The following is a 27328-nucleotide window of genomic DNA, read 5'->3' as shown; positions in this document are numbered from 1 at the left end:
GCTGCCAAAAGATTCGCACTCAGTCAAACACCTGACAAGGATGTGTCATTTTTAATAATCAGATAGAAATGTGTGTTGCACTAGGATGAGGAAAAATCTGTCTGTAGAGTTTAGTGTGACCATCGCGCACACCCAAGTGTCGTCACACTGCACATGAACAGAACAGAATCACAACTTGACACAGATTCATCTTTGTCTCATCCTTTTTCAAACGCTCGGCCCCTTCTCCGTACACACAGACACTATGTTACTCATTGTTTGATCCCCATTACCACCACCATCTGGGCCTGTTGGTAGGATTCACTGTGCCTTGCAGTTAGCTCTCTGGCTACAATAACATTCATCATCCATGGTGTCAGCTTCATATTTACTGACAATCTTGGAATTCTTACTTGGTTTAACAAATAGTCGTGTGAGTAAATGCTGTTGAGTCAAGCTGCAGTTTGTCATCAGCTAATGGCTTCGTGTATTTTTGCAGCTGTTTGACTGCAGCACAGAGAGATGAAGCGTCATACTTCCTTGAGTCCATATGTGGTCAAAAGAGCAGGGTTAAATGTGTCATTCAGTCTAGCAACAGTGAATGCATCACGCTGATGTGTTAAAAGTTTGCACAAATAGCATTCATGGAAAGTGTAGTGAGGTAGTGCCGCCTACTGCTAAACAGCTTCTCTTCTCTCTCTGTAGGGCTTTTTTTGACCACTCCATGCACAGCGCTCTCCCTCTGGGAATCTACCTGGCGACCAAGTTTTGGATGTACACCACCTGGTTTTATTGGTTCTGGAATGATATCCTTTTGGTTTTTCGTGGACTCCACACTACCCAATGCACAAAATATCAAAGGAACTGAAATTAGAGCACCAAGACAGCCTGCCTTTACAGGTCATGCTCACTGAGAACATATTCAGGAAGATGAAATTAGCAATTTTTGTAAGAAGGGTAAAAACAAAGCTCAGTAAAACTGGAAACCTGATAGGTCATCACTGTGACATTGTTGACAGTGACAAAAGAGGAGTAAATGGGAGTGATTCAAACAGCTGTCTAAAGCCAAAAAACAGAAATGTAATAAAATAATGTCGATGCTTTCATGGTCTGGAGTTAAAAACACTTCTAGAAACACTTTCTGTGATGAGCCGCTGTGCGAGGACATCAGTCTTTACTCTCTCTGAGGAAAATTTAGTATCACTCACAATATCCGTGCAAAAAAAGTGTAAAAACTGTTTTCGGAGCAGAAAGCTGTGATATTATTTGGAGATGGTCTCAAACAGAAAACTTTCCATGAACGGTTATGTTGAATTAACTCGTGTGTAGTTTTGGACTTTAGCTGATTTAAGAGTCTTTTGCAGAGAGAGAGACTTGCAATGTGGGGATTCAGTGTTTGACTCTGCTTTATTATCAGCACTGTGGCTGCTGCTTTGAACAAGCACTAAAAGATTTAAAAAATTGTCTCTGAGGATTCAGCTTGACGAATTCCTCAGCATCAACTGCTGATCTATTTGTTAAAAAAGGCGATCAGTTAGCTTCTTGTGAAGCTCTTTTCAGCCCACCGCTGTCATATTTTTCTTGGACTTGTGTGTGTGAAACATCATTTAACTGTAAAAATTATTGTCCACATTTTTGGGGTTAGTTCACTTATATGTTAAAGCAGTATCTTTAATCTTGATTTACGGATAAGTCATGCTACAAAGACCCTTTCATGAATCAGTCATAAATACGAGTACATGTTTTGTAAATGTGATTGCTGGGTGTGGAGAATCTTGTACAGGGTGGGCCATTTGTATGGATACACCATAATAAAATGGGAATGGTTGGTGATATTAAAGTCCTGTTTGTGGCACATTAGTATATGTGAGGGGGCAAACTCCTCAAGATGGGCGGTGACCATGGTGGCCATTTAGAAGTCGGCCATCTTGGATACAACTTTTGTTTCTTCAATAGGAAGAGGGCCATGTGACACATCAAACTTATTGGTAATGTCAGAAGAAAAACAATGGTGTGCTTGCTTTCAACGTAACTTTATTCTTTCATGAGTTATTTACAAGTTTCTGACCACTTATAAAATGTGTTCAATGTGCTGCCCATTGTGTTGGATTGTCAGTGCAACCCTCTTCTCCCACTCTTCACACACTGATAGTAACACTGCAGGAGAAATGCCAGCACAGGCATCCAGTATCCGTAGTTTCAGGTGCTGCACATCTCGTATCTTCACACCATAGACAATTGCCTTCAGCTGACCCCAAAGATAAAAGTCTAAGTGGGTCAGATCTGGAGACCTTGGGGCCATTCAACTGGCCCACGACGACCAATCCACTTTCCAGGAAACTGTTCATCTAGGAATGCTCGGACCTGCACCCATAATGTGGTGGTGCACCATCTTGCTGGAAAAACTCAGGGAACGTGCCAGCTTCAGTGCAGAAAGAGGGAAACACATCATCATGTAGCAATTTCAAACATCCAGTGGCCTTGAGGTTTCCATTGATGAAGAATGGACCCACTATCGTTGTACCCCATATACCACACCAAACCATCACTTTTGTTGTTCCAACAGTCTTGGAGGGATCCATCCAATGTGGGTTAGTGTCAGACCAATAGCGGTGGTTTTGTTTGTTAACTTCACCATTCACATAAAAGTTTGCCTCATCACTGAACAAAATCTGATGTTTCTTCATTAGTGACAGTTTTCTTGCGTCCACATTTTGGCAAATCCAACACTGAACCAGTTTCACGAAACTTAGCAAGCAGTTTGCTGACTGTAGCATGGGAGGTGGGTGGTCTCGTAGGGTGTCTTGCATTGAAATCTGCTGCAATGACCCGGTTACTGCGTTCACCGGATATCAACACGATTTCGGTCCGCTCCTCACGTGTTAACCTCTTCGACATGTCAATGGCTGTGAACAAAGAGTAACCTGTAAATAAATCATTAAAGAATAAAGTTACGTTGAAACCAAGCACACCATTGTTTTTCTTGTGACATTACCAATAAGTTTGATGTGTCACATGGCCCTCTACCTATTGAAAAAACAAAAGTTGTATCCAAGATGGCCGACTTCTAAATGGCCACCATGGTCACCACCCATCTTGAGGAGTTTGCCCCCTCACATATACTAATGTGCCACAAACAGGACTTTAATATCACCAACCATTCCCATGTTATTACGGTGTATCCATACAAATGGCCCACCCTGTAGAATAAAGCTTATACTTTTGGCAGACGCTAACTAAAGATTAGCAGGAAAATTGCTTGTGTGAGCAGGTTACAGAGCAGTAAGTTGGAATAAAGGTGCGGTCAGAGGAGAGAGATGTTTATGCAAAGAGCAGAAGGAGCTGATTGAAAATACATGAAACAAGTGGAACCATAAAGCTCGAGCGTGTCTAAATGAAGGAGCTCTTTAGTTTTCTGCAGCTGTGTTAATATTTGTGAGAGCGTGTAGTGTAGCAGCTGGTAGGTGAAGGCTAACAGAGCGAGTGCCTGTTGCTCCCAGCACTGCTGCTTTTTTTTTTAAATCAGTGAAAGAATTGGCTTTCTGTTCCGAAGCTGCTAATTACAGGAAATGAAAGCAGAGGTCTCGTTTGTGGACGGCATTTAATTTTCTGCCTCGTTGCTCCCCTAATGGGAAGCGAGAGCAGGATACCTTTGGCCTGAGTTTGTTGAAAAAGATAACGCTACTCTGAAGATCGTTTTGGTTATTTTTTTTAAATGCTGCTGGTGTCCTCGGCAGATTTCTCACGCATGTTTGGTGCACTTCGATTGCATTGACCATATATTGCTGAGACAGCTCTATTAGAGCAGCAGACAAGCTCTTGAGCTGCCAGCTTAGCATGTGTGCATTCATCTTGAAAAAGAGCAAAGGTTTGCTGGTGATACATTGTGTTTGCACATGAATCATTTACCAAAATAAGCCCTTTGAAAGATTTCAGATTTAACCATAAATCTGCATGCAGTGAGAGGTCTCTTCTGCTTATTCAGTTGAAGGGCATGCTGATTCATGTCCCAGAGTGTGTAGGCAGGTCAGCTTTTCTTGTGCAGCGCTGCAGAGTGTGGCATGTCTGCTGGAAACCGGTCAGCCTGTCACCCAGTTGTCAAGTCGACTGCTTGTTTTATACATTAGTACTCAGAATGTTTCTAATCTCATTTATGGAAATGAAGTGGTGTGCTCTCGACAACACTGGGTGGCTGTAGCTCAGGTGGTAGAGCAGATCAGCTACTAACCGGAAGGCTGGTGGTTCGATCCCAAATATCCTTGGGCAAGATACTAACCCCATGTTGCTCTGTGTATGAATGTTAGACAGTAAGCACTTAACAGTTTAGAAAAAGTGCTTGTGTGAATGGGTGTGATTGGGTGAAGGAATTGTATAAAGTTGTATGAAGCGCTTTGAGTGCTCAGAGTAGATGAGCGCTATATAAGAACAAGTCCATTTACCATCATTTATAACTAGAACTTAATGATAAATGTAATGTCACTGTTTACACTCCTGCATAGCAACAGCAGGAGACACAGAAAGGTTTTAAGTAAGCATTTCTCTGATGCTGTTAGCTAAAAGAAAATTAAGATTAAGGATGAGCTGGATGTATTGTTTGCCCACATGTGTAAAAGTGTTTAAAGCTACTCAAAGCATCTCTCGAATGTTTTCTCTAAAGCTTGCCATAAGCGCTTGCTGCTATAAGAGACTAACAGCCACAGTTTTAGCCACTCTTTCCTGGACTTTCTAACAATTTCATTGTGTTCAGTCTTTTTAATGCACAAAAAGGGGTACAAGTAGACATTCATCTCCATATTTGAGGAAGAAAGTTTAATGAAAGCAGGCTTCAAAATAAACCAGATCAACCATAAAGTCCATTTAGTGTGACATTTTTGTGTTGCTAGAGGCAGAAAATAGCAGCTGATATACAGTATATCAATGTGAAAATGTCATATTTCCATCATGTCTTCACTCCACTGACTGCATGTCTTGCTTCACCCAGCTCTTATTCCTGTTATTTATGCAACTGTGGTGGACAGAGATCAATTCAGATTTTCCAAAAAATGAGTTTAACATCGATGGGTGACTCATCTCGTCCCTCACCCATATGCTTGTCAGAAAGTTGTTCCAGCTCTATCTAGCACTTTGTTTAAGGCATACTCGAATGTCCTCTTTGTATTCTCCAGACTGTGCTGTCAGGGGAGGCATTGGCTTACCCTCTCTGACCCTGCAGGGCCCGGTTAAACAAATTGCGCACTGAGGCCCTGCACTGGAGGTTGGACGACTCCCCAGCTTCATGCATGCCTGCAGCTCAGATGAACTTGTTTTGAACTTTGACGTCCCACCACCCCCACCCACCTGATGCTGTGGGGAAATCCACAGATTCACACAGACTTGTAATAAGCAGGCAGTCAAAATATTAATGCACAGAATTGGACAGAAAGAGTTTGACAGACACGTTGCACACCTTTCTTCTTCCTCCCAGGTTTAAACTAAGAGTTCTGACCCACTTTCTGCCGTTGTGAGTCCATTATTGTTCTCAGGCCTGCTGTTGAAATGGGATCAAGTGACGTGGGTGGAGCTCTGTAAGAGCACGTTTAAGTCTTTTCCAGACTTGGATCATATTTCCCTCAGTACTAAGAAGGAAAAGAAGGGAAGACGTTTCTCCTAAGTGGGTTTCAAGCAGGTGAATGTCTGAAAATGGTTCAAATATGGCATTGAAATGGAAGGAGAGTATAGAGACTTCATGCAGATTCTTGTTTAATCAGTATGACTATGCACCATTTATCCTGCACTTGCTTAATTATACATCCTCTGCATGCTGTCATTAGTGACATGTATGACTCTGTGTCAGCTGCCTTTCCACCGCCGACGCCTTCTAAAGAAAAATGGCTGCTGTGGGGACATGCTGACCATCACTCCCCAAGGAAGCATTGAGACCCATTTGTCTGAGGATTGGCATTGATCACCGGCCCTTCTTCAGCATCTCCACTAGTCATTGAGTTAGTAGACCAATTATATGGTTCAGGGAGTGTTTAACTTAGCGGGTCATCTGAGCGGGCGCAGTATCAGCACCCAGGTCTTTACAGAGACACTTATGAAGATCAATGTGCTCTAAGGGATGTATAGGCCTCTATCACTTAGTCAGTGCAGTCATGAAGGTGCTGGAGGGTTTTTCTCACCAACAAAAACCACAGTGGTCATAGTGCTTCTTCATAGCTGCTTACAATAGTGATTTGCTGCTGATCTCTGTTATCCTGAACCCTTATTGCCGCTTCAGTGTTGTCAGTTAGGAGGTTTGGTGTAACCTGTCACGTCTCTTTTTTTACATGCAGCTTTTTTTGACAGAAGATTCCAGAGTTAAGCATGAAATGTTTGTGTGCATCCTCTGTGTCCAACACTTAATTTTTAAAAAAAAGGATCAGGTTGTGCAACTGTAGCCACTATTTGAGTCAGAAGATGATACAGCTTAGATGGTTACAATAAACATGTGCTTTTTTTGAAGGCCAGTAAAAAGGCCAAGCTCTCTCTTCTGGTTAAAAGGCCTAGCTTGTGGCTAGAACTGCTGTTCTCTGTTCGGTCCATATTTCATGTACCAACTTTTGGATCAATTGCAAATTAAATTATTGTTTTTCAGTCAAGTTTGAGATTTTGAAATAGGGGATTCTGACCAAGCCAGGGGGTAGTTCTGACTGAGAAACTGAGCAATGCTCGCACAGCGGTGAATTTTCACCCACAGCATGTCAGCTGAAAATTCACCGCTACTTTATTGCTTTAGTGTAAACAGAAAATGATTTGGACCATAAACTATTTAGGAAAATCTTTATTAAGGTCATAAGGTCATTCTCTGCACTTAAGTATGTTTTTACAGCCAGAAGAGTCGCCCCCTGCTGGCCTCTAGAAAGAATGTAGGCACTTTTGAAAGTGCAATAGTTCTGTGATGTATCCTGGCGACTTTGCTGATGCTTTGACTTTTCCGGGCATCAGTGTGAGGCTCACATGAAATCCTTGATACATATTAAATATCCTTCAGGCGTTCAGGCTCCTCTCTGCTCATTTTCAGGTTCAGATCTTGGTAGATGGCTACATACCTGCACAACTCCAAGTGTTCCCATCAGCCTCAGTGCAGCTGTGGTCATGAAGTTAACTAATTTTACCAGATATTAGTGGCGCCATCATATAGTAGTATACACCTTAACCCAACAACCAAACGATCCTGTGTTTGGTCCCGGGTGGTGACAGATCTCTTGGAGGTTATGGCAGGAAGGGCATCTGCCAAATCAAACACGGTGGTCCACCCTCTGTGGTGACCCCCTGTGAATAAAGGAACAGCCAAAAGAAGCTTTCTTTCTAGTCAGCAGTTACTGTAAACTAAGATGTTGAACAAATAGTTAGCAAAACTATGTTATTGGTTATAGAATCTCTTCTTTCTGGATGCCTTAACAGACTGATACTTTATTGTGGAAATCAGCTAAATACCAAATCTAGGATCCCTGTACGTTTGGATTATAGTACACTTGAGTTAGAATCAGTTCAGATGTTTCAATTTCCCGAATATGATCTCAGCACATAAATGCAACACATTTGCCACCTTTTAGAAGGATCACCGTGATGTTGAGCACAGTTAATGTGCTGTTGATGGGCATCACAGTCACTAGTGTGAGGCCAGTTACACCAATTAAACCAGCTGCTATGAAAGAGTGTTTATATCTATAGACTGAAAATCACGTGGCTGTAGTTTGTTGAATCACTTTCTGCTTCATGCTTTAGTGTTGGTCTGAATTTTCTGGTACTTTTTCACATCTGCATGTCACTCCAGGTTTTTCTCAGACACAGAGGTGAGTATTTGGCAGTTTGGACTTCACAGTGTGACTCTGCTGTTTTCTCTGGGATTCAGCTGAGTCATGCACACCTGCAAAGCTGACTTAGACTGCAGCCAAAAGCTGGCACAGCGCACACTGTCTACGGGTAAACACAGGACCGTGAAACAGGCTGCTGATTTGCGTATTCGCCGAGGAATAGAGCATCTCTGTTATGATGAACTGGCCTTACATGCTCTTAGATGGATGTGTTAACTCAGTTATGTAATAACTCTGATTCTCTGTGAAATACATTAACTGTTTAAATCAGAAGCTGCTACGAGCTGCTTTGACAGGCTGACGCTCCCTCTTTAGCTTGGGTGGGTGGAGATGAGACAGAGCTGCTCCCTGCGTCACAGTTCACCTCGTAGTCAAGCTGCTATGACGAGAGAAAGTCTAACTCAAGCTGCCGTCAGTGTAGTAACACTTCCTGAAGCAACAGATCGGGCCGGGTGTTTCTATTCTCTTGCACAATAATGCAGTAGTTTCCAGGGAAAGTAAATTCCACGCTGCTTCTCTTATAACTCAGGAATGTGAAACATTCCCAGCTTAGAATGGGTTTCAAACAGTTTGCTGATAAAGTGTTACATCTCCAACAAGATAAATGTGTCTAGACGTGGCTGAAGCACGATGCTGTTTCTTATCGCCTTGCATCGGCCACCGGGGCTGTTACACTGGTTTAAACCGAGGAGCTCACCGTTAAAGTAACAAATGGAATCCTGTCTTCTTCCTTGACCTCATGCACATCTCCCCTTTGCCACCGTCCACGTGCCCTTCCTCATTAACACCCTGGCTCTGTTCTACAACTTTGGTAAATCCTGGAAGTCTGATCCAGGAATCATCAAAGCATCCGAGGAGCAGAAGAAAAAGGTAAAACCTGTTAATTTTTCGGGGGTGTATTTCACAGAGAGGCTGTTCTTGTTTTGACGTGTTGGTGTATGCTGGCATGAGGGCTAATGTCTCTCTTCCTCTCATTATCACACACTAATAGGAGACAACAGAGGCTCTTCTTGTTATCGGGCCCCACATCCCCATCCTGTGATTGATGAGAGCTAAATTTACCCTGCATTGTTAGCACAGTGCAGCGGCTGGGCAGTCACCTCAGAACAAAGGCTACGGAGCCCTCTGTTCCCTGTGGAGGATCCCCGTCCAACTCTTGCTGTCCTTTGATGTCGAATTTTGGATTTATTTACTTTGAGATTTGTTGTTAAAGCAAGCTGATAAAACACAAGAGAAACAACATTAGCTAACGCAGGAACTGGGCCGTAAAAAGAAAGGCATTGAAATTGAATTGAGATCTTCAATTCATACAAGCCTTTGTCCCAATTCACTGTGAGTCAGCCAAGCTTCCAGTGTGAGCTTTCAGCCTCAGCTTGGTCTTGTGTTGCAATGCCAAAGATGAATTTCTAGGGTTTTCATTCTCTCTCTCTTTCTCTTTTTTTTTTAACCTCCCCAGACAATTGTGGAGCTTGCAGAGACAGGCAGCCTGGATCTGAGCATATTCTGCAGCACCTGTTTGGTAAAACTCTTTTGTTTGTTTGTTTTTGCCCCCAAGCATCTGTAACTTCCAGCAAAACAGATAACGCTAAAGACGTATCATTTGTTTTTCCCCGCAGATACGGAAGCCCATTCGGTCCAAACACTGCGCCGTGTGCAACCGCTGCATTGCCAAGTTTGACCACCACTGTCCCTGGGTGGGGAACTGTGTGGGTACGTTAAGAACCAGCACTGCAGATTTACGAGGATCACAACAGCACACGCACTTCCAAAGAGCTCATGTTTTTCCTCCCCACATTCACAGCTGTCTTTTTTCATTGTGTTTTATAAAAGCTACAGCGAAGCTGTTCTGACTGAAGGCTCTGCTTTCAATTTACTCTGCTGCCGCACAACAGAGAGGCAAATTAGTGTATATAGGTTTTTACTGCCACGTCGGGGAACACTAGCAGGGCCGTAGTGTAGATCGCCTTAAGGTTAGAGTTAATGCACAGCCACTAAGACAAATAAACAAGCAGGTAATAATTTGTCATAGAAAGTAAAGAACCTGTAAAAACAAAGAGTCGAGGCAACAATGACGAATGGTTTAATGACAGGGTGCAGGAAATGAAGAGGAGCACAAAGCAAACCAGCCTTAAAATGAAGTGCTAATGGGAAGTATGTGTGCTGAGGATTGTGGTGTGAAAGCAGTGTGTAGATAATAGGGGAAGGAAGGCGTGGCAGAGGGCTTGTAACACTTTGAAAGCATGCGGTCAGAATGAAGCTTTGAAAGTGAGGAAACAGTCTGAACAAACAGCAGGTCCCTCCTCCTGACAGTCCTCTCAGCCTGCTGGCACCACAGAGCTCATAAACCCAGTCAATACAATTATATACACTGAACTGAATATTACTAATATTAAAATATTGTATTTTTACCCAGAAACTGCTGCGCAACTGTAGCGTAACAAATCATACAACATGCCTGCATACCCCCAAGTTAATGAATGTTTTCCTGCACAATAAAACTGGGTCCTTAAATCCTGAAGTGAAAGAATTCAATATTTTGATTAAACAAATGTAACCAGTAATGTCAAGCTCTGCTTTTGGCCCCATCTCTCTGAACACTGGAATAGTTATTTAAGGTTATTTTAAAGCCTGTCCTACTCAAATATGTGATTCTCATGGACATTTCATGCACAGACACTCAGGATGGTATACATGTAGGTTGAAAATGTATAAAAGCAATCAGATGATGCACCGTGTCTCTGCTGGTCCATCCATCCACATTTTAAAGTTGTTAAGAAGTATTTTGACAACATTTAACTTGTTAAAACCTGCAGATATGTGTGCAAAACCTTCAGTAAAAATGTAGCTGAACTTCAAGAGAAAAGGATGAACAGCTGATATTTTTTGTGTAGCACATGCCAAAGTTTCCTTGATCTCTGTAGAGAGTCAGAGTCCAGTATTTGGCAAAAGTCTGGGTTAGAGTTGATGTCAAGACTGTTATCTACAGAGATACAGTCCATCTTCATTTCAGAGAGAGTCAAGTGGATCAGAATGCTCTTTATTGTCCAGCACAGCACGAGTCCAACCAGGAACTTGATGCTCGGAGAAGAAAGAGAGCTTAACCTGGAGCACAGGAAGTGCGGGTGAAAGTAAAGGTGCAGGTTTGGGGAAGAACAGAGCCACGTGTGCATGAGCAGCGATTATTCGAGTGACAGGGCAGAGTTTTAAGGGAGAAGCTCAAATCAAGTAATCATGTTCTTAACTTGAAGCACTGCATTAATGAATGATGGGAATTACTTCTGCATTTCTCTGTTGTCTAACCTTCAGTTCTGTTCAAACAATTAAACTGAGAACTGGACGTGTATCGCTGTGACATTAGGACACTTGCTTCTTGTGTACAGGAAGTGGGAATCACCGCTACTTCATGGGTTACCTCTTCTTCCTGCTCTGCATGATCTGCTGGATGATGTACGGCTGTATCTCCTGTAAGCAGAACATACCGCTTTTAAAAATGTTGCTCATTTCTCACGCCGCTCCTGTTTCTCTGCTAACGCCTTTGATTCTCCCTTGCTCCTCCCCCAATCAGACTGGAGGATCCACTGCGCCACCAGTTACGCCAAGGATGGTTTCTGGCTCTATCTGACACAGATCGCCTCCTGCTCCCCTTGGATGTTCTGGATGTTCCTCAACAGTGTCTTCCACTTCATGTGGGTGGCCGTGCTCATCATGTGTCAGCTCTATCAGGTACGAGTTTACGCCAAGTTTACATCGGAAAAAGCAGAGAGGTGTTGTTGTGATATAAGTGAGAACAGCTGTAATCGCTTTGACTCTCAGTAGCGAGTTACGTGCTACATTGCGGCTCACCTCTTTGCTCTGACATCTTGTAGATCGCCGCTCTCGGAATCACCACCAACGAGAGGATGAACGCTCGGAGATACAAGCACTTTAAAGTTACAGCCACCTCCATCGAGAGCCCCTTTAAGTAAGCGACCTTCATTCTCACCAGCTCACTGAAGCTGCAGCTGAGGTTAAACCATTGTCTCATCCAGCTTTGGAGCAGAGGATGCTTCTGCACAGTGAGGGGAAAAGGGAGTTTGTGGTTTTCTTACATTCTTAAAAGTTTAACGACACCAACTTCTCCCAGCGGTGTTGTCTTTTTTAAACTCACTTCAGTGTAAGCATCATTTTAAATATTATTTCCAAAGAAACTATTGAGGGTGAGAAACACAAAATTTTTTAAGTCAAAAAGTGAAAAACAAGAAAACAGAAGCAGGTTTTTTCTATTTAGTGATTTCTTTCTAAAATGGAATATTAGCAGCTGTTCAGGTCAGTTTCTCGGCTTTGAATTTCCTCAAAAAAGTGAAAGATTTTTGGTTGTTAGTTGGTACCATAACAGGAAAATGCATCAATTTGAAATAAGGCTAAATAGATTCAGGACCTTTACTGAACTGATTAAGTTTAGGGGGAAAAACATTTCTAAACAGTACTGGCATATAGTCGAACACTAGATATTAGTACTAGATAGTGCAGGTAATTTCACTCAGATGTATCATTGTATTAAATTCGGAGGGTTGAATTTCTGATGTATAGATTTCTTTGGCCTGTATTTGTACACAGAGAAAGAATTAAGCTCTGTTTTTGTCTCAGTGTACTTAACACAGCAGTATAGCATTTTTATACGTGCAATGGTGCAGAGTGCAAAGACGTTTGAATAAATTAATGAATAAATAGAGGGCAGATAACAGGCTGCTATATGTGTATGTATAGAATGCTTAAGCTTGCAGCATTAATTCCCCTCTCATGTCTCTCTGTAGTCACGGCTGCATCAGAAACCTCATAGATTTCTTTGAAATCCGCTGCTGCGGCCTGATCCGGCCCGTCACGGTGGACTGGACCACACAGTACACAATAGAATACGACCAGACGTCTGGCTCGGGCTACCAGCTGGTGTAGAGGAGGAGGAGTAAGATGAAGAAGAGGGAAGGGGAGTGTGAGCAGAGCGTGGATGGATAAATGGACGACCCTCACTCTCCCTCTCCACCCCTCCTCTGGCGAGCATATCTGAGTGATGGCGTTCTTGTGAGCACCTGCTTTTTGGACCATCTCTCCCTCACCGATCAAACAACAACAAAAAGAATCAGCCAGGACTAGCATGCTGTTACGGGGCAACACCACACCCACCCCCTCCCCCTGGCCTTCACCACCACCACCTTTACTACTATTACTACTACTATTACTCTACCTTTGCCGCTGACCAACTCTCTTCCTCTCTTCTCCTGAGCTCTTTGGACGGTGCGTTGCTGCCAGGCACAAATGCCGAGGAGAGAGGAATTACAAAACTTAAAAGCTCTTCTATCCGGAGACTCGACACTGCAGAAAAAGTAGAGCCACGAAGAGGCGACGCTGTTCTTTCCCCGTCCCCCACTCGATATCTTATTTATGGTGTCCCTGTCCGTGTGCCCCGTACATGTCTGTTTCTGATTGGTCCGGGCGCTCTGCCGTTCCTGTCACAACTAACTGTGGTGAAAGATAAAAGAAAGTTGTTTTTTTTTAAAATATATACGTGTATATGAAAAAAAGCAAGAAATCGTTTTAAAGTATGATAGAAATAAGGGAATGTCTTTTAAGGTCTTGTTTTTTGTTTTTATTCTGCACCGTGATGAGTTTCCAGCGCAGCTGATGATTTGCCAACCAGTGCTGAACTTGTCATAGGAGAGAGTTTGGTTAGAGGGAGCCGCTGCAGAAGTCCCACTTCTCACCTGCTCGAGTTAAAGCTGCTTTCCTCTCGAGACACAGGCTTAGTGCGAATAGGAGGGGTTTAACCCCAGAGTAGTTGCTGTGCAGTAAGAACGCAGGATTGGGAGCGCACGGAGAACGACTCCTTCAGCGGCGACCGCTCTAGAAACGTGACAGAAACGATCCTACAGACAATGTGATACTATGTGAGGTATATTTATTTTCAAGCTATTTATAGAGAAAGTAACTATGTTCTAGCAACATCATCTTTACATTTCAGATCAACTTAGCTGAGTAGGTTTTATGAGTTAAAAAAGGCGTGCGTACGTGTAGCTGTAGAAGATGGAGGGCAGAGAAGCTTGCCTGCAAACCCCTGTAGGCGGCTACAGCAAGTGTATTTATTACCTGCAGAGTTTAAGAGAAGGCAGCGGGAGGACAGATGAGTTTACAAGGGTTTCATTCCGTGTTTTTCTTCAGAAGCTGTACAGTCTTATTTGTTTGTCGTGTCATTTGTCTGCCTACATTATTGCACTGATATTTTTTTTTTTCAAGTTTGAATTTTTTTTTAATTTTGGCCATTACTGAACAGAAGCAGAGCTTCACGCCGACGCTTCCATTGTTTACACAGAAGGAAAAGGACGGGCCGCCTCACATCGCTTTCTGTCCGGACCCCCGCACACGCAGCCTGCTCCACAGCAGCAGGAGGATGACCTGAGATGTCAAGAATGTGCATCTGTACATAAACATCATCTCCCTCTGCTTTTTCTTTTCATCAGTGTTAGCCCAACAGTGCTCCTGGACCTTTTTTTTCTTTTCTCGCGTTTGGGGGATTTCTTCCAAACAAGCCGAAAAAGGAGAAACTCGAGTGACTATACTCCAAGTGTATGACTGTAGCTTTTAGTGATGTCCGTCACTGCTGTCTATAGGCGTTTTAACTCTTACGAAGCTCCACTGCATGTATGATGCTTGGGACAGCCGGGCTGTCGCCGCCCCTGTCGTCGTCGTCTTCTTCATGGTGGCAGCCAAGCGAGCCCTGTATCTGTATATAGTGAATGTTAAGTATTTGCAAGTACTTTTCTGCATTTTGTTCATTTGTCCTTTTTTAGTTTTCTTTCTCTCAAATCCAGTGTATTTAGTGAAAGTTGTCCTTCAGGTCGCCAGCTTTCCAGTGGGACCCTCCCTGTGCAAGCGTGTAATATATTTGAATGTTCCATTTTTTGTTTGTTTTATTTCTACCTTATATACCGCTGGGTTTGTTATTACCACTGGATGTACAAATTGTAAAGCAAAGACACTAGAGAACTAAGGCAGATGCCATTTTTGTTTTATTTTGGTTCTGTTTTTTAAAAGCTGAAATGTGATCATGCAATAGTTTTAAGGATAGAGGGAGGTTATATTATATAAAAGGCCTCCGAAACTTTTGAGCCTAGTGTTTGCATCATCAGAAGGGGACGGTTATGTCATCATTACATGTTTCAAGCCTCCATCTTTACTAACCACTGATGTCACTGCTGCCCTAAGAACATGACACACAGCAGCTTTGTTTTGTGTGCTTTAATGGTCAGAAGGCCCTGACCCAGCTGTACATTTCATATCAGTAACTAGCCTCTTGTGTTCTAATAATGCCTTTTAAGTGAACATAGATATATGCAGGCTAGTTTTGTTTTTTGTTTTTCTTTAGGGCGGTTCACCACTTCAGGCTCACACAGGACATGAATTCAAAGCCATCTCAGTCCTCACTAGTTCTTCCAGCAGCCTAAAAAGTCTCTTCTGTCTCCCCCCTCCCCCGCCTCTCTCACCTTCACCATGTGGGATAGTAAAAGCAGAAAAAAAGAAAGCACATAATCATATCCAGTGCCTCTCTGCCCACCTCCAGACATCACTGTTACTCCGCTTCAGATGTAAACATATGGGCATGGTTCAGTTTTAATGGCTTTAATAATAAAATACAGTCAAATGTGACCCGTTGGTTTGTTCATGTTTTTTATTTTATTTGTATCAACAGCACCTTTTAAGCATCAAAGCATAGAGGATGAAATGTGTTCATGTTGGGCAGAGTGACTGTGGTCCCACCGAGCCATCACTGAGCGTGAACCAGAGCACCGGCTCCTTGGCCATAACCGAACCCTTTGGGGCCAAAGTTCTTGGCATAACATGCTGTGGAGGGAAAGAAGAAACATCAACAAACCTCTCTACTTCTAATTGTCATTCTATTTGAAAGCTTCTTAAATCACTGCTACCAGTAAATTATTTATTGTTGTGTAAACCTGAAATGACACACAACACAAGCTAACAATACTGTGTCATGTTAGGTTGGAGCTGCTTTTCCTTGCACAACTTGATTCTTGGTGGCACAGGTTCAACAAAGTGCTGGAAACTTTCCTCCGAACGTTGATCCATATTGTTTCACAGCATCACAGTTTGCTTGGTTGCACATCCAGGTTGTGAATCTCCCATTGCACTACATCTCAGAGGTGCTCTACTGGGTTGAGATCTAGTGACTGTCAAGGCTGTTACATGCAATGAAATTATTCATATTCAAGAAACTATTTGGAGATGGTGTGTCATCCTGCTGGAAGCAGCCATCCACTGTATTCACATAGGCAGGGTCGCGGTGAACAAAGCTCATTTGATACTAATGTGCCAAGAAAATCCAAACTATTACCCCACTATGACCAGCATGAAGCGGGGATAAAAAGCAGGCTGGATCCATGTTTTCATGGTGCTTATGCCAAGCGCAGAGCCTACTGTGCAGAAATCAAGATTATCAGACCAGGGAATGTTTTTCCACGCTTCCGTTGCTCAATTTTGGTGAGCTCATGACAACTGTAGCCTCATCTCCAAAAGTTGTGTCTGTTCATCAGGACGTAGCGTTTTGTGGGAGAAACGTTTCATCACTCATCTCAGCTGACTGCAGGTTTCCAATCTTATAAACAGTACATTTGCATAATGACTGAAACCAGCCCACTGAAGGAACAAACAGCTGGGAGGTCAGTTCCTTCATCATGATTATGCAAATTCTCATGAAACGTGTCTCCCACTGAAAACGCTACGTCCAGATGAACAGAATCAACTGTTGGAGATTTACTTACCTGGATGATTGAGCACGCATCACGACGAAACTGTAGCCTCAGACTCCTGTTGTCAGCTGACAGGAGTGGTACATGATGCTTCTGCATACCTTGGCTGTAATGAGTTGTTATTTGAGTTGCTGTTGCCTTCCTATCAGCTTAAAGCAGTCGGGCTATTCTCTTCTTTTTGGACCCTTCGCTGATGAACTCTAGAGATGGCTGTGTGGGGAAAATCCAAGCAGATCAGCAGTTTCTGAAATGCTCAGACCAGCCTGTCTGGCACCAACAACAATGCAACGTTCAAACTCACTTAAAATCGCCTTTCTTCACCATTCGTTTGGTCCATTAACCAACCAATATCATGAACCAACAGGACCTCCGTAGGTGGATTTAACCATTAACACAACTGTGTCAAGATGTCTGCTGTGAAAGCAGTTTGTTTTCCTGTCGCTTGCACTTACAGTTTTGACCTCTATGACCCAGTGACTGAGCAGATCTAATCACTGCAACAGAAACCTCCTGTGTGTACGTGTTTCCAGTCCTTTCAGTAGCAGCAGCGCCTGCTTTCCCAGCTTTAGCTGTTTATTTAACATGCACGTGTTAAGGTTCAATACCCCCGCTCTTTGGATTGTGGTAAAACAAAGACCTGCAGAATTTCCATTCTCTGTGTAGCATTCCTAGATTTCATTCAATAAACCGCAGCGTTTCCTTGAGCTCTGTCTACAAACATCGGATCTGCTGTCCACATCTGTCTTTGAAACACTCAGGCGGGGCACCGTAACAACATCCAGATGTTGCTGAAACAGAGAGCGGACATGTCTGTTAGAGGACAGCGAGCTGTCAGATTGATTGATAGCGGCAGCAGAGCTGAGGGTGTTTGTCTTTAGAGCCGAGTTGCAACATTCCTGCCCATCAGTGCACGGTTTCCTTGTGACGTACAGCAAACAAGATCTGCTGACAGTTGTGTTTACGACTGTTTCTGCCAGCGTGTATCACTCTTCTGTTCAAGCAAAGCATCCCATTGTGCTGAGAGGAGAGAGCTTGTTGTGGAGGTCAAATTGGTGAGGCTCTGTTAATATGACAGAGCCAAACCCACAGAAAACATGCGACACAACACCAGCTACAGCATGTTTCACTTCAGAAAGTCCATCCCATTTGACTTTTTGCTAATATGGTCACATTCACTGGCACAGGAGCAGAGAATAATTTGCATAATGCCGTTACTGATCTAATTAGCTGACTTTGTGTTTGTGAGTAACAAGTCAACCGTTCTGTCTCTTTTATGCGAAGGCATCATCCCTTGTGCAAGTCACAAGACTAACAGGACACACAGCACAATCTTAAAAGTGAGCAGCTTTAAATGTTCCCCTGGCTCAGTCCTGAGACTGATGTATGTAAATGCAATGGCATTAGCATGCTGCCAATGAACATGCTAACATACTAGCATGCTAAAAAGCGTTTAACCAAATGTACATCAGAGACAGATGGAATGTTATCTGCTTTGCAGGTATTTGGTCACAAGCTGTACTGTTTCAATAATGCTGATGGCAGCAGAAAGTTAAAGGAACACACACATTTACCCCAAAGAGGCTCTGAAACCCTGTACCAAATGTCATTGCACTCCAATACCACTTGTCAGTCTTCCTGGTTAGATATTTGAGGACATGGGGAGTCCAAACAAACCTGACTCCAGTTTCTGCATTAAAGCAAATCTACCACAATCATTTCCAGCTCCATATTTTTATTGTTATTCCTGGACTTTACTCAACTTTACTCTGTGTTATTTACTTAACACGGAGCCTTGGTGCAGCTGTGTGGAAAATAAAAACAGTTTTAGTTCTCCTCCTTTTGGATTACGAGGAGGTCCTTTTAAGCAAACTTTAATCTGACCGGTTCCCTCACACAAACAGGTTTGAACAGCAGTGTTCTCCAACATACATTTTCAATCTGACTTTCGAGCCATGAAGTGTGGTATGCCACACATTTCCTTCTCTCACCCCAACTGGTCGTGGCAGATGGCCCCGCCCCTCCCTGATCCTGTGAGAGGTTTCTTCCTGTTAAAAGGGAGTTTTTCCTTCCCACTGTTGCCAAGCGCTTGTTCATAGAGGGTCGTCTGATTGGTGGGGCTTTCTCTGTATCATTGTAAGGTCTGGGCAACTGAACTGAATTACTGAATTAAAACTGAACTCAGTTAAAATTGAATTGAATATTATTCATTAACTGATTAATGGAGTGTCGATCTATCCAGTGGGAAAATGCGCTGGTGCTGGGATTGCTTTGTAGAAGCTGTAAGTAATCTCTCTTAATTCCTGGGTGGAGTTATTATGGTAGCGGAGACGTTTCTGGAAACCTTTTCAGGAAATCTAAATTGTGTCTGAAGCACTCTGTTGTAATGCTGGAATGAAGCATTGCAAATTATTTAGATTTGTCTCACCTTTGCAGTAGATTTCTCCATCTTTCTCAGTCTGGGTGGTCGACTCCAGGCTCTTGCCACATTTTGCACAGCGGAAACAGTTCTTATGCCATGGCTGCAACGAAAAGCAGGAAGATTTGATCTCATTTGATCAGCTATTATGCTTTTATGCCACAGCTAGATTAAACTGCAAGGCTCGTACAATGTCAGGTCAATTCTATAACAGCTGATACCTGCACAGGCTTCTTGGATCATGTATCATCAGTGCTTTTATTAAATCCAATTAAAGCAACTTGGCTTTCCCACGGCCTGGGGCGTTTTCATTACACAGAAAATTACAGGTCATGTCTTAGCCAATGAGAAGAGCCTCTCCTCCCATTAGGAAACACATTAACAGCTCTGATAACGTCACCAGCTGTTACTCAGCTCATGCATGAAGCCACAAGTGATCACTGACAGGAAATGATCCACTCCTCCCACTTTGAGAGGCAACAGAAATCCAGCACACAAATCGTTTGTCCTCCATGGACAGCTTTTCATATGAGCAACTGCTCTGAGAGTTATTGATTTCTGAAAACATCCTGCCGATACGTCCCTAGACGTAAATCAGAGCACTGACAATAGCAGGCTTAGTCCGATTAACACCAGCTGTCCGGAAGCTCCCATCCAGACTCTGTGGAACGGCTTCAATCAGAAAAACAGCATTCGCGTTCTCTCATTAGGAGAAACCGCAGCAAACCTCCAGCGTGTGGTTCAGCACAGGCAAGACCATGTGTGTTCAATCCAGTCAAACCAGTCTCACCCCTGTGGTTTGCAGACTGTGATCCAGTGGAGTTCAAGGACCTCATTTGTGCCGGGACTGTTCATGCTAAAGCTGTGTTTGATGAGAGTTGTGTAGCGCTGAGTGGAGTCTGCACACTAGAAAAGTGTTTTCTGAATAACATTAAATCACACTGCAGATTGCCATCGATCAAACTGATTTAAAGGTGTCTACAGTGCAAAGAGAACAAAAACAGCACAAAGGTGCAGTTGTGTGTTCTTGAAGCAAGTCCACATTAACGTAATAATAAATTCATAACATTTTTGAAACTTGGCTGAACTAGTGAAAGTTAAATAGCTGACTTGGACAATGTCTTGAGCAGATGCCTCAATTCAAAGTTCATATTGGATTCATATTCAGAGATGCATCTTTCTCGTTTAAAGGGCAGCTAATATGCTGATTTCAACTCTGTTTGTTGTCATCTCAGACACTTCGACTGTAGCTTTGCATGAGCCACAGTAATCCTTGTTGCAGATCTGCCGTAAGCACTCTCTGATTGGCTGCCTATCACAAACCAGAGTTTAGTGCCTGACACGACCATATTAGGCATATCCAATGTCAGCTGAAGCCGAAGCTTTTGATTCACTGGATTGCTTGTGACTTCAGTATTGTGAACCTTGAGCAACCAACTATAAATGACGCAAAGTAACACGTCCCTGCTGTTGTGTTTTTATGTCCAAGACTGGATCGATCAGCATTCAGTGATGTGCCAGCTCATGGGGGTCACGATCCATCAAACCACACAAAACTTTAGTTCTCGTCACTACTGAGAACGACAAACGTGTCCTTGACATGAAGCATTTGTGTGATTTTGGTGAAGCCCTACAAAGTGGACACTGTGTGCCAGTTTCACTAAAGCCTGAAAAGCAGAGAGACTGAAGGTCTGTGGTGTGATCTTTAAACACACTTCAGGTAAAACTCTCACCTTGCCTGCCCCCATGATCTTCTCGGCTGCGTAAACCGAGTCTCCACACCGGGCGCATTTCTCCGAACCGCCAAACTTCTGAGCAAATTTGGATGGGTTGGGGTTGGTCGTGGGTCTGTGAGTCTGGGTCCTTGGGTGGGAAAGGGCAAATAAATATACGGCAAATTATTTCAGAGGAAAAGTTAATTTATTGTTCACATGTTCAACTCTCATTTCAGTCAGACTGACATTGGCCTGTAAATTCAAAGAGTCCTAAACTCAACATATCAGACTATTTGTGGTGCTAGTATTGAACAAAGTAGGATCCAAAACATTAAGATCCAGAAAACAACCTGACTGCTCTGCTGTCTGTTCTCTGCCAATGGTGGGAAAATGAGCAGGGCACCATGGGGCCCGGAGCAATGCTTATCGAAGGGTGACTGCCAGCCTCAGTGGCCCCTGAATGAAGGTCTTTGTGATGGAGGATACAGCAGGGTGAGCGAGATCCTTCTGGTTGCATAATAACTCTTTCATAATCGAATCACCTGACGTCTGAGGCAGGGTAATAATTATGCAGTGTAACAAAACCTCGGATGCAATTTTGCCTTAGGAGCGTCCAGAAAATATCCCCAACCCATTCCCGGGCTGCAGGCTGGAAGCTTGATGGAAAGCAACGATCCTGTTCGGTTAGATGATGTTTTTCACTCTTAGATCTTTACTTTGAATTTCAGACTTGCCTCATCTTGTACTCTGGGTCCCTTTTAAAATGACACCATTTCCAAGATTCATGTCTGCAGACTTCATGGCAGATGAATCAGATCTTATCAGACCTCAAAGGACAAACATGTTTCTCATGTAAAGGAATGGATTTAAACCCACTGTTACAATGTACTGTGTTGTGAGTTACTGTACATGCAAACTGTACTAACATTATAACCCAAAAAGGTTAGCGCATGGCATTTTACTGTAGCTAATGGTCGACAGTGAGAAGCCTGTATCCTCTTCAAAGACAGGTCCCAGTCTCACAGTTTTAAAGCAACCCAGCTCTGCACCAAAACCTGTTGAATCAAATGATTATTATTGGAGGTAAACACTGGTTATAGAATCTATTTCCAGAAATTCTCATTTTTAAAGACAATATTCGCATTAGTGTAAAAACAAAAATATGTTTCCATACTCTTTTTTTGTCTCTTTATCCAGATCCAAATTCTATACTACTCCTTCCATACTGTGTAGGAATCTTGTGGATCTACATCTGGGAATTGACTTAGCCAAGCTGGATTTGATAAAGAAGTGGAGTTTTGCCAGTATTCCTGTAAGGTTTCTTTCCTCTCTCAAAGCGCTGTGGTTCTTGCAGAAAAGGGCCGGGACTGTGAAGCGCAGAGGCTTGTTCATGGTTATGAAATCTTTACTCTGAACGACACTACTCGGGCAAGCTGATCTGTATGCAAACATACAGATTGTCTTGTTATTGCCATTTGTACGCATTTAAATTGCATCTGGTGATATTTTCAAATCAGGCAGAGATTCATTTTACAGGACAGCGCTCACCTACATAGCTACATAATAACCTCTATTTCTGGTTTTTGTGTGAAGTAGTTTGTGTATTTGGGATCAGCTTCAACCTCAGTTCCATAAGTACGTGCTGACAATGGCACTGTGACAGTCAGCAGCCACAGCTTATAAAGATCATTACAAATAATGCAACACTACACAGTGGCCTCGACAACCACACCACAGCATTACATCTGTGCAATTATAACTGATGAATGATGCTTTGTTAAGATATTATAGTTTCATAGTTACTGGCAACACTGTTGGGAATTTACACAAAGTTAACACTTTTTAAACTCCCACAGAAACAATAAACATCACCAGAACTCAGACGAGAGCCAGTATACAGCAAAGTTACATCACTGCATACAGTAGTGATGTCATGAAATACCATGTGCACATGTTAACTGCAATAACCATTGTGATCACAGTTAGTCAGAGTTACGCTTTAATCATTATGTAAAGGGAGTGTTTCCCTGACTGTCGCCAAAGTGCTTGCTCATGGGGTCATTTGATTGTTGGGTTTTTCTCTGTATGCATTATTGTAGGGTCTACCTTACAATATAAAGCACCTTGAGGTGACTGTTGCTGTGATTTGGCACTCTATGAATGAAACATTCATTGAAGTCCAGCTTACTCTTCAGGCTTGATTCCCAGCCGTTCTCCCCGATCCATGTTGAGTGTTCCTGCTCCCTGTCCATAGCCATAGCCTTTAGGACCGTATTTTTTTCCATAGCACGATTTGCAGTAGATCTCCTGGTCATGACTGGCCAGAGTGGTGCTGTCCAAACCCTTCCTGCAGACCACTGTGGACACACACACAGCAGCAGTTAATTGAGAGGAAAGGTCTTCTAAATTCTTTTCACTTGGTTACATTTACATGTATTTACTGCCTAAATGTAGCACATGACATGTCTGAAATACTATAAAGATTTTAAGTACTAGATGAAATTCTAATATTTATTATTAGACTCCTTTAGAGTAGCACAGATCCATCCATATTCAATCTTTTACTGGCTTTTAGTGCGGCCCCTCAGTTCCTCCTCCTTGTTTCTTTCCCTTTACAGTCATTCTTCCCTTAAAGTCAGTGTTCTAAAAACTGCGTCCCTCTCACAAGCAGCACACAAAGTGCAGGTGAGTTGTGTGTCTGTGGTCACCTATTATGCTAACTTCTAACTCTGTATTCTTTGGGATTTCCTAAATTAGCCATGCAGGGCTCAAATTCATTTTTTGAGTACTCCACCCAGTGTCCGAAACATGGCCCTCCAGCTCCCCTCGTAACTAACTTTGTTCTGAATGGCTAAATTGACATAATGTACCTGGAAGGGTAATTTACAGTGTCAGCTGAAAGCAGTCCACTTTCTGTCAACAACAACTGTGGGAATGAAAAGAAGATTGTTTGTAGTTTCTGTTTTATCCTCCCGTGTAACTTTAATGACCAGTTTTGACACCTCAGTATACATCAATAAAGACGCGGCTTGACGAACATTAGAATATCTCTCCCACTGAAAACGCTACGTCCAGATGAACGATATGACAGAAACAAGGGTTACTCCTAGTAGGTGTCCAAGGGGGGAAAGTAAAATATCTGATAGCCACAAAGGTCTGAAGAGCCAGTTCAAGAATGTGAACCAGCTGCTAAGAATGAGAGGTTCAAAGACCTCTGGCATTTAAAGTTCACATCTACAATAATCAACAAAACAAGAACAGATTCTTCAAATTCCAGTGTTTTCTCTTATGACTTTAACACCATTTTGATTGCAACTGCAGGTATTTAAATAACATAAAGTAAGAGGTTAAAGAAAATCAATTCCAGCTTGAGTCTGGCTGTATACCAAAGGTGTTGGAAAAATTGACAGCATCTTGGCAGGTTTGTCTTAGCAGAGAAAGCAGCGTCTGTAAAAACAAAGGCTCCACGGGTGCTTTAGGCTGCACGCTTGTGCCCACGCTGGCTGCTGGGATTAGCTGAATTCTTTACACAATGGCCTTCGCTACGAGACTGTCTGAATCTGGTTTCAGATTTCACACAACCGGCAGGAAAAATGTCTCCATTCACGTCTGCACGTCTCCCAGCCAACACTGTCAAAACAAGACTTGCATGTCCCATTGAATGGCACCTAAATCCTGACTTGCCCTCCTCAGTTTGTGATGCACTTTTAGGTTTTTTGACAGTACTTCCTCTTTGCTTCAACTACATGTACACTAGTATTCCCCATGTGTTGCCACAGGCACTGACTGTGAATAAATAGGTGAGACAAAGACACAGATAGTGTACACAGAGTCATATGAGGCTGTGTGACTTCTCTGTCAGCATAAAGCTATCTTTCTTAAAAATCAGTGAATGTCGGAAAACAGAGAATTTGGACAAAAAAGTGCCCTTGCTCATCACCTCCTGGGTCAGACAAAGCTGTCTTTGTAATAGAGCTGCTCAAAAAGAAGAAACCCGCCTTTTGTGGCTCACACTGTTTTGCTCTTTTCTTGACAGCAGCTCTATGGAGAAATATCCTGATGTCTTCGCGAGGTCTTCACTGGAACATTTTCACTGACATTTTGAGGCTGGTTTGGGGTGAGGATTAGTGAGCGAAATGTCAGAGCAAGCTTTCTTAGGTGACCCGAGGAGGCGAAACAGAGTTCAAGCGCCGTCCTGCTTCGGCGGGGTCTACGCTGATGACAGGAACGTTGCTCAGTCTTATTCCAGATAAAGTTATATTTGCATTTTGATGCATTTGATGTACTTACTGCAGAGAAAACAGCATTTATGGAAGCTCTTGCCATCACACTGCACTTCCTCCGCGTGGTAAACCGTCCCGTGGCATGCTGCACACTTGTTGCCTCCGCCCCAGTTTGGCATGGTGTTTCTGACAAGACACAGAGATGATGAGAAAGGTTAAACATCTCGTCTGTTCCTCCTCTGAACTTCCAAACACGAGTGAGTAAAAAAAAGGACAGCTGTGTTTTCTGTCATATTAAAGCACTGCAGGATTTATATCACAATAGCAATGATTCGACTGAAAATTACAGCTACAGGCCACAACGTCTATCCCAACTGCATAAACAAAGTCAGCCTTGACAAAAGGGCAGACTAATACCCAGAGGAATGCTTGCGGGCGCCATGCCTCAGAGCTTTTGTTTCCTGATGAGCTGTGGCTGAAGGATGCAAACATTAACTGCACAGAAGAAGTGAGAAATAAACAGTGTCTTGTCACACCATGCGTCTCCCTAACGTTTGTCCATTTGCCTGTAATTACAGATTAAATCCCACTAAATACAAATGCAACATTTTAAGTTTCCCCTCACATGTCAGCACAAAACAAACCTGCTATGATATCATAGTTTGGAAATTAAACTTGAAAATGGCTGTGATTGTTCATTACACTCGAGACTATTAATCTTTTCTGTCACAGGTCTCCTCCCTGTTGGATTAGAGACTGCAGCACAGGCCCCCAGCATGAGAAGGGATCAAAGCCCACTAATGCTATACTTCAGCAGCTGATGAGAAAGTCGGTGTGGAAGTGCACAGGCCAACAAGTCTGCTGGTACTGGCTGTGGAAGTGTATTCCAGTCTATCTGAGAAAGAGTCTGAGCTTTGAGATCATGGCTGGACACGAAATCTTCCAGTGAAGCAAGACTAATGAAGCTGCATGGAGCTCCTCAAGAAAGATTCACTGAACCCTTTTCAAGAGAGGAAATCTGAAACTTATTATAAAATAAGAAATTAAGTGTTTTTTCCTGCCATTTCTCGCATAGACTACAGACTGCATTGGGACAACTGAAACAATAAGGCGACTCCATAACATATCAGTGAATGGTAATGACCTTATTTTATATTATTCTGGAATATGAACATATTGAAAAAAGACAGGAGTTAAATTCTCATTCTGTCAGCCACGAGCTGTAACGTTTTTGTTTTCATTTTTACAGTGAATTTATATTATTAATAATATTGTCACCCTTACAAAAAAGCTGCAGTTAAAGTTAAAGTTAAAATCACAAAGATGCATTTGTCTGCTGGCTTTGCCCTTAAGGCACAGTTTGACCAGTTTGTGCGATACTTGATTACAACTGGCTAATGAACAGCTGAACACCGAGCAAAGAGTTTTGTATTAACGTTAGCTCACTGCTGTTTCTGGCATTGAACCTCGTTTCTTAAGTATATCTAAGTTATCAGTGAAACGCACAAAACAGTCTGCGCAAAAGTTGCCCGATAACTAGTCTACAAACATTTTGCACCAAAGACCAACAAGATTAATTCAATAATTTCTGTAATTCAAAAGTAATCTTTTTATCTTATCTTGTCACTGGAACAGTGAGTAATTCACACCGCGAACCCAAACCGGTTAAACAAAAAATTACCTTAAAATATTTTTTAAAAAGAAGAAAAAACAGCCAATATCCAAAACTGGTTGAGCTCGACCTCAGAGTCTGAATGGTATATCCAGAAACCTCCGTGGTACCTCCAGCACACACACGCCGTACTACCACACAGCGCTCTGCTCCGCACATTTACAGAGAGAGGAGGGGTTTCACCCAGGGGCGTGAACTCAGCACTGCTGCTTTCCCGTGCGGTCGGAAGAGTAACGACTTATGTTGACACTGAAGGTAGACTGATTAAAACAAACAAACAAACAAAACGTGGGTTCAGTGACAAGCCAGCTGATAATAGTTTCCCTTCGAGTAACCAAGTTGGAAGAGGTTGTGAAAAGTGTTTAATTTGTCTTTTGTGTGGGATAATTATGGTGGCAGTAGGATTGTATAATGATGGTGGATTATTCCTATAACAAAACCCCAAAAGACTTATTGTTTTATTTTATGTCATGTCACGTACCAGTGGCTCGGATTTCAAATATAGAATTATTGTCTTATCCATTTATACTGGATCATGTGGTTGAATATATTACTACAGAGAGCATGCAGAACCACCAGCTGTGTGCCTGAGTGCAGTCTGTCTTAAAACTCATGGATTTGTGCAGGAAAAAGGAAGCTGGTCTTCCTGTTAGGATTACAGGAAAGGAGACAGAGACAATAGACTTTAGT

At 42.7% G+C, this 27328-nt stretch overlaps 2 protein-coding genes across 2 annotated transcripts in view; one reads left to right on the top strand and one right to left on the bottom strand.

The window, feature by feature from the left end:
* The window catches only part of zdhhc17 (zDHHC palmitoyltransferase 17), a 31287-nt gene extending 18280 nt beyond the window's left edge, over positions 1–13007 (top strand). The window contains exons 10-17 of the mRNA XM_080887506.1: positions 685–787; positions 8565–8687; positions 9274–9336; positions 9434–9527; positions 11198–11281; positions 11383–11540; positions 11684–11778; positions 12611–13007. Coding sequence (XP_080743632.1) covers positions 685–787; positions 8565–8687; positions 9274–9336; positions 9434–9527; positions 11198–11281; positions 11383–11540; positions 11684–11778; positions 12611–12749 — 859 coding nt within the window. The 3' untranslated portion in view covers positions 12750–13007. The remainder of the gene's footprint in view (positions 1–684; positions 788–8564; positions 8688–9273; positions 9337–9433; positions 9528–11197; positions 11282–11382; positions 11541–11683; positions 11779–12610) is intronic.
* A 1062-nt stretch (positions 13008–14069) lies between these two features.
* csrp2 (cysteine and glycine-rich protein 2) lies at positions 14070–26806 on the bottom strand. Its single transcript, XM_080887510.1, has 6 exons — positions 26648–26806; positions 25034–25152; positions 22932–23100; positions 20762–20891; positions 19038–19131; positions 14070–15689 (listed from the first exon to the last, which is right to left on the bottom strand). Exons 2-6 carry the CDS (start codon positions 25143–25145, stop codon positions 15613–15615), a joined length of 582 nt encoding a protein of 193 aa, XP_080743636.1. The 5' UTR covers positions 25146–25152; positions 26648–26806; the 3' UTR covers positions 14070–15612.
* Positions 26807–27328: the final 522 nt, after the last annotated feature.

The sequence above is a fragment of the Rhamphochromis sp. 'chilingali' genome (assembly GCF_963969265.1).
Source record: "Rhamphochromis sp. 'chilingali' genome assembly, chromosome: 7".
Taxonomy (NCBI): domain Eukaryota; kingdom Metazoa; phylum Chordata; class Actinopteri; order Cichliformes; family Cichlidae; genus Rhamphochromis; species Rhamphochromis sp. 'chilingali'.
The sequence above is the reverse complement of the archived record's forward strand: the minus strand, read 5'-3'. Positions and strand labels throughout refer to the sequence as shown.

Bases quoted from the DNA above. Each gene is read 5' to 3' on its own strand.
- csrp2 (XM_080887510.1), bottom strand. From the start codon at position 25,145: ATGCCAAACTGGGGCGGAGGCAACAAGTGTGCAGCATGCCACGGGACG. The intron at 19,132-20,761 runs GTGAGAGTTTTA...TTTTCGTTGCAG, and splicing joins AGATCATGGGGGCAGGCAAG to CCATGGCATAAGAACTGTTT. The intron at 15,690-19,037 runs GTGAGACAAATC...TTCCCTCCACAG, and splicing joins TGGAGAAATCTACTGCAAAG to CATGTTATGCCAAGAACTTT.